The sequence below is a fragment of the Melopsittacus undulatus genome, chromosome 9 (assembly GCF_012275295.1).
Source record: "Melopsittacus undulatus isolate bMelUnd1 chromosome 9, bMelUnd1.mat.Z, whole genome shotgun sequence".
Classification (NCBI taxonomy): Eukaryota; Metazoa; Chordata; class Aves; order Psittaciformes; family Psittaculidae; genus Melopsittacus; species Melopsittacus undulatus.
The window spans coordinates 20,241,930-20,249,480 of record NC_047535.1 but is presented as its reverse complement, the minus strand read 5'-3'; the positions used below and the strand labels follow the sequence as shown (position 1 = coordinate 20,249,480).

General features: G+C 37.3%; 1 protein-coding gene across 3 annotated transcripts in view; it reads right to left on the bottom strand.

Annotated features, from left to right (window-relative positions):
* Nucleotides 1–261: 261 nt before the first annotated feature.
* ATOSA (atos homolog A) overlaps nt 262–7,551 on the bottom strand; it is a 47,934-nt gene continuing 40,644 nt past the window's right edge. For all 3 annotated transcript variants that reach the window (XM_031046178.2, XM_031046179.2, XM_031046180.1), the window contains 2 exons: nt 6,846–7,045; nt 262–1,500 (listed from right to left, as the gene is read on the bottom strand). In XM_031046178.2, coding sequence (XP_030902038.1) covers nt 1,347–1,500; nt 6,846–7,045 — 354 coding nt within the window. In that variant the 3' untranslated portion in view covers nt 262–1,346. The remainder of the gene's footprint in view (nt 1,501–6,845; nt 7,046–7,551) is intronic.

Sequence of the window (7,551 nt, the reverse complement as noted above, 5' to 3'; positions counted from 1 at the left end):
TCCCTGGCAGACTTCCTGGAGATTTCACGATACACTGACTTCTCTCATCTAAGGGCACTGCTGAATATACAAGGTACACATTCATTCCTTCTCCAGAGTCTTCATCAGATAAGTGTGTTATACTCCCAAGTATGAAGGTCACCTTTCATATTACCCGCTGAAAACCTACAGCTGTGTAAAGAAGAATATGTAAGACAAGGTAAGACAGTTGAGATCTTCAGCAAACATTGCAAAACTTCATTATTAAATATATACCTCAAATAGAATCAAATGCTTCTAGCTTTATTTCTCTCAGTTACACAGTTTAACACTTAGCATAAACTGTTTCTCTGGCTGCATTTTGGTTTAGGAATACACATATATACTGGAAAAGATTTATATGCCCAATGTAGCATTTCTAGCAAAACGTCCTATGGCCACCTAGTGGCCTAAATAGAACTGACCTATTAAAAATATTTAGGATTACACGAAGATCCTCCTTATCTAAAAATAAAACAAAAAGTACAAGTTCCATAGCTTTTGCATATATTTAAGATATAAATACTAATTTGTTTGCACGGTACATCCTTTAACACAATTTGAGAAATCAAATGGGGGAGGGCAGGAATTGTGTGTGAGAAAAACTAATAACAGAAAGCAAAATTAGGCAAACAAAGAAATTGAGGGAGTAAAATATGAATCAAACCAATGATCTGAATGCATGAGTGAGTAAAGAAACAGTCTGCGCTATGGTTGCAAGCGTTATTAAATCTGTATGTGAGGAGATAAAGGAAGAGGGTACCATCAAAGACAAAAAAGAAAGCTAAATGCTTGCATAGTGTGAAATGTTATGGAAATTCACCAGTTGTCCCCACTTGCAATAACTTAAATGAGTATCATTTAAAACATCACACAGATTAAAGACATCTGTATATATTTCAGATTTCAATATTAATGCCAAAAATACATAGTATGATTTTACATAGGATTTATGCTACATTAGAACACTGAAGACAAACATCACTTGAGTATTAAATGAAACATTAAATATTAAATAACTGAAAAATAAAATAAAAAGTGTAAACACTAAACTAACTTGGGAATTTGCTATTGCAACACATCCAATGAAGTGGTTTTAAAACAGTACAAAAAGATTAGATTTAAGTATATTTCCAGTCTACTTGGAATACACAAAGCTCATTCCAGAAAACTTTCAAAAACTGGTCCAGGATCACATAAGAACCTTCTCTCTCTTGAGCGCTATTTTCATTCCTTTACAGTCTTAACTTTATACTGCCACCTCTACCAGTCTTCACTCGTAAGGAGTAATCAACAGTAAAATGAATACTTCGGTTTTCCATTGTTTGCTAGCATCTTGGTGAAAACTGAGGATTTGTTGGAGATTCAGTGTAAGATTTGAGTTCATATGCAGCGCCGCTATCAACTTCCATGGATTTCCGAGAGAATAGGAGCCTTACATCTCTGTGGAGGTAGATCTTTCCAGATTTAGAACTCTGGAACCTGAAAAGATAAAAATACCTGTATTAACCAAAAGATTAATCTTTAAATATGGAATAAAATGTATTCCTTTAAGAGATTAAGGCAAAAAAACCCAACATTTGAAACACACAGAGTCAAGTTAAAATGAAAGAACAAAGAATAACCTCACGTTTTTGATCTACTTTTTTTCCTTCAGCATTGACAGGTTGCGTTCCTAATTACCAATGTAGTGCACAGCTCTGAAAGTGGTATGGACTATTTGAAGTTCCCACTGCAATTTTGTGTATTGAATATTAAAGCTCAGCAATCTAGAAAGGCAAGAAGCGCTCTTCGGTGAGCACTCCTAAAAATGCCCAGAGGGTGGCCTAAGCACACAGAAAAGGGAAAGTTCAGTTATCAACAAAGGCATATACACATATTATAGATGTATCTCACTGTTAGCTACTATACAGACTTCATTACTCTCTTCATGCAAGAAGTTTACTACTGCTTTATAGCACATGCCAAACTGAAGTCCAACTCAAAAAGCAGTAGGTAGAGGGATCTCTGCAGGCAGACAGGAAAGTTTTTTGCACTGAGCTATTTCAGAGAATACAGTTCACTGGCCTAATCACCAAAATAAACAGCAGCCAATTCCTGTGCCCATTTATCTTTTATGCTGTGGCTAAACAGCCTAATTCAGGTCCTCCAAACCTGCCAGGAATGTGCCACTTCCACTTTCCCTGAGATTTAACAAGTATATATAGAGAGGAGAGAGCTGCATTTCAGAGAACTGTATTCCGTAGTCTTTATCTGGCAGAACTCCCTAATTTCCTTCCCTCGACCAGGAAAAGCAGGAGAGCCTAAGGAGCATTTTGTATGGCAGCTGATGTTAATGTCCTTATCACCATGCCATGGTAAGGGAAAAAAAAAGCTATTGCTACTATAACAGAAATAGAAACAGAAAAGCTACTGCTATTCTAATGACCAAATGATACCATTACAAATGCTGAGAGCAGTGCACACTGTATTATCCCATGTGTTACAATTAGCACAGATCTTTAATAAGCATTTACTCATTGACCACTCTGAAGCAAAAGTAGTACCTCTTAGATTAAACCTAGCTATAATCAGGCTGAAATTGTGACAGGCAAGAAAGAGACAGCTACAGAAAATATGTCAAGGTTTCATCGTCTGGGGCAGCCAGGTTGTAGAAATGGATTCTGTGCCCCCATTTCATTCAGGCAAGTGATGTAAAATAGCCTGTAGTCATCCCCACAGCCAGACAAAGGAAAATCCTGCTCTCTTAGATACAGCTGTCAATGACATTAAACATGGTGGGGTCCAGCAGAATGCTCCTACTGGCTCCCACAGAGCTCCCATCCATCACTATTTGCTTGGTGCTGTCAGTGTGAAAGCCCTTTACCTGATAGGGAAAGGAGAGAAGATTCTATCTTAAGACAAGATTCTGGAGCAGAGCACAAGAAGGAAGACTGAAAGAGGTGAGGGGCAAACTGAACATATGAATTCAGCATGTAGATCTTAAGACATTTTAAAATTAAAATAAGTAAAATATTGAAAGGTCTTCTGCAGCAAAACTATGATTGAAATTAATTCATCCAGAATAGATAGATCTAGTTATCAGAGCATCATCATAAAGTAGAGCTCAATTCCCATTTTACATGTGGATCTATTGGAAAATAATTAGCAAGGTCTATTTTTAAACTTCTCAAGCTTACTATTTTCTATTAGTACAAATTCTGCAAGACTCCCTTTGCCCAGGAAATAGCACTTCCCTGTAACGTGGCTTTTCTGAGCACGACATTTCATAAGGACTGAGGATGATTCTATGATTGAGTGGAGACAGAATTCAGAGGATTCTTCTTATCTCTGCTTCCATCACCTTTTTCTTTGAGAAATGTTCATCATAGTAATTGGGATTTAGAAATAGTGCTTTTCATACATGCAAATACATTGGAATAATCAAGAGACAACCATTACAAACAACACCCTTGAGGGGTGGTGATGAAGTGGCCAGCATGGGACTGGCTCCAGAGCTGTGGCAGCTTCAGTAGTGTTGTGTAGAGGAATCAAGAAAAACACAAAGGTCTCTGACAGACAGTGTCCTAGGAACAGTTACAATAGACAAATACAGGAAGGCTTAAACACACAAATATCAGATGAGCTAGAAAGTCTGACAGAGGAAACAAAGCAACAAACATTACGGAAGAAATAACACATACAAGCATAAATCCCTTCCAATATATTTTATACGCCATCAAAATTCACAAAGAGCAGAGTAAGCCACAGAAACAAGATATAGCAGGATGAGCACAAAAACATAGTGCTAGCAAGATATGGTTTGGAAGTGGAGAACAGTATATAACACCATCTGTAAAATATGTAAGTAAACTGATTAGGACAAGGATACACATTTTGAGATCATGAATAAAGCAGAGAGATCAGAAAGATCAAAGCCCAACCAGTACATCAGTAATAGCAGGTATCTTCAGCTTCCACCAGTAAAGTTATCATATGCTGCATGAGGAAACCTTTTTTTTTTGAAGTTCTAACACCTTGAGGAATCACTACTTTTAACAACCAGTTTCAAGCTTACCCTCCACCTAGCCTTCAGTAACAACCCCTCTTTAGCTATTAGGCAACAGTGATGCTCCATGCAATTAAAAGAGGCAATGTCAGTAACTAAAGCTGTTGCCCAAGCTTTAAATACTTGAAAAATGCTGAGCTCTTGGCAGGTTAACTGTTTAATTGCCTTTTATAGGGATGCCAGAATGTGACCTAGAAACCTAGATGGTCATCACCTTCATAACACTGGGCAGAAATGAGGCATGAGCAGAGCTGGACTCGCAACTCTTAGTAGATAAAGTACAATGCAGAAATCATTTCTTCACATGCAACAAAAAACTGATCCCCAAAACATCTCCAAGAAATTACTTAAACTGCAGATGCAACTCTTAATTTTCTTAACAGTGAATGAAGCTCAGCTGTCCTTTCAGGCTCCATTTTATATCTCAATACTGTAGCTGTGGGTATAAATACAGTCTAATGGCATATTGAACAGTATCTCAAACATACAAAGCTGCATGCAGAAGCTGCATACACAATAAATCTGACATTTTAAAGAGTGTTATAGAAAATCTGGCTGCCAATATTAAGTTCCAGACCTGTGCAAATATTTTTGCTGCATTACCACTTGAAAAGAAGTTTTCATAATGCGAGTGCTGACAGCTATGATTAAGGCCTCGCAAGCAGATGCGACCACAATGCAGCTTACTGGTGGTGACTTCATTTGTTTTTTTTAAACGAAGTTTCAACATGTAAGCTTAAGATGCTTGTTTTCAACAACTGCTGCAACCAAAACTGAAAGGCTGCTCTAAGCCAACTTGAATATCAGAAAAAAATTCAATAGTTTAATTTTTTTAGGTTTGTGTATAAGTTTTCAGTAAAACAGGTTTGGGGAAACATTGCTGCTTTTAAAAATTATGTTTGAAAAACAACTTACATAGAAATTAGTATACTAAGACTTTTTAAGCTCTCCTAATTAAAAACCATCTTTAGTAAAGAAGGCTACTAAATTGACAACTGAAACTTGTAAAATCTGAAGTACTCTTTAAGAAATCACAAGATAGATCAATATAAACTCCCACAATATTTCAAGGAGTTTTGTAGTTCTCCAGTTGTAAGAAAGAACCCACTGTTTGGGTTCATCTCTGAAGCAAAGAACTGCTGGCACACTCTGCAGGTGCTTACTTTCCAAACTAAGCAGCTAAACATTGTTTTTTTCAGCCAGAAATGGATGCATTTCAAATTACAGATTATAAATCCATGAGTTAATCCGTATTAGATGCCTGAAAGCTGAGCTAAATTGTACAGGTATTTCAAAACTGGAAGAATCAAAATAGCATTTCTGTTTCTCAGTAAGTATCAGAAATAGGAAGCTCATGGAAGATTTCTAGCTATAAAAGCTAACAGAGAGGAAACCAGGTTTGCCCTCAAATAGAAGTAAATGTTGGGCCAGTCTACAACAAATTTACAAACTACATTAAAGCAGAAATTGAAAGGGGACACAAGTCTACTACTCTCCATGCCTATACACCAGACTCGGTCAGCCACAGACTTTTGCCCACCTCTGCAGCTGATGCTTGTCCCCATTTCCCTTGCATCAGTTAGCTGAACGTACAAGTGAATGGGGCCTTTTATTTGGCCTACACATTCTTTTTCAGAGTTTAGCCCAGAACCACATTCTCAAGTTAGACATGGCAAGTTACTGCGGCCAAAAAGGGTGAATTTCAATCCAGGATAAAATTCAGAATGAAAACACAGTTCAGCAGCCTCAGCAGGATGCTATTTTCACACTCCAGTAAACCAACACGTTTTTTAATGACTTTCAACTTTCATTTAATGGGAAAGCTTGGCCTGGAATCACTGCCCTAAACAAAGTTGTGTTTCAGAAGTCTGCTGGGTAGAAATCAGCACCACTAAATAGGGATGTATTAGAAGTAATTCTACAACAAGTTAAAGAGGAGAGTATGAAAGATTTGATTTTGTTTGGCTTGCTCATCCCAGAATGTCAGCTGCCACTTTTTGTATCCAAGTGCTGCAATGAAAGCACTGCGTCTGCACATACATGGTTTGTTTTCCACAATGCAGGCAAAAGTCTGCGTACTGGAGAAGGGCAGAGTATATCCACCATTCCTCCTTTGTTCCAAACTACAGTCTCCAGAACCTCCTGAGAGCAGCAGCACAGTATCTGGTTTCAGGCAGTGCTTTGTAAATCATTTAAGGAAGATTGTGTGAATATTTTATAAAGTGAAAGGCATTATCAGCAGTTTTGCATCATGGAACAGGCATTTACATTTTTTACCACTAACCTCTGTATTTTTAGGAGTAACTCAGAATGCTTTTCATGTTACAAACTATTCTGATCAAGAGGTATGAGTGTGGGACACTGGGCACCTTCTCTACATTGATCCTTAGTTTTGTCTTTTCCCCATGTAACATCCACACTCACTATTTCCTGTAACCTCAAAAGAAGTATATTGATCCAGCCAGAACTAGATCTCTCTTACTAAGTATTAAGCTTTATAAGGCTCTATAAAATACTTAAATGCCAAAAAAAGCTTTCTATTTTAACTTTGTTTCTCCCAAGCAGAGTCCAAATTATTTATTAGCTCTTCTTCTGCTGCTGTCTAGCTTCAGGACCAAAGTTAAAGGCATTCTTTTTGTAAATCAGTCTGTATACAGAAAGGTTGGCTGGGAAGGAAATAATGAGATAAATGTTGTGAGGTACTTGGGTTTTTTGTGGTTTCATTTGTTTGGGTTGTTTTGATTTTGGGGGCTTATTTTGTTAACACTGAGGGGCTTACCTCAGATGTATGAGGTAGCGTAGTAGCCTTTCTTCAGTTTGTTGACTGTTTTCTTTATTGACAGTTCTCTTGACTTCTCGTCTCACAGGAACAGAGAAAGTTCTTTGCCGTAGGAATGTTTGATGATTGGCTGGCATTTCTCTCAAGTCATAGATCACCACAAACATCTTCACCACAGTTTTGTTAGGATTAAATAAGGTCTGAAAAGACAAATGGTTCAATGCAATACTCTTTAGAGATGGCAAATTAATAAAACATAAATGAACAAACAAACAACAAAACCCTAACAAACTCCACCTGGCAAAATAGTCGCCATCCTCTATGCACTTTGTTCTGGTGCCATACAGAAACATTTATGTAAAAACATTGTGCAGTTTTTCTGGTTTTCAACACCTCAGCTACTAGCAATTCCCACTTTTAAATATAATACTAAACACAACCTCATCTGAGTGAAACACCAGTGTATGAATACTGTTTTGCTAATCTGTATCCCTCCCCGTTTATTTTTCCAGTCAGCTTTTTGTCTACACTATTTTCTAAACACAATATGCTCACAGGAAGCACAGTGGTGGGCTCTGCTTTTAATCCTGAAATGTGTTACCCTGAGCTGGATTCTTAAAGGAAAGAGGCAGATCTTCAGTTTTAAGCAATGACTGTGATTTACTTTCTAATTTTATTACAAAAAAAAGGTGGTGTTAAAATGTTA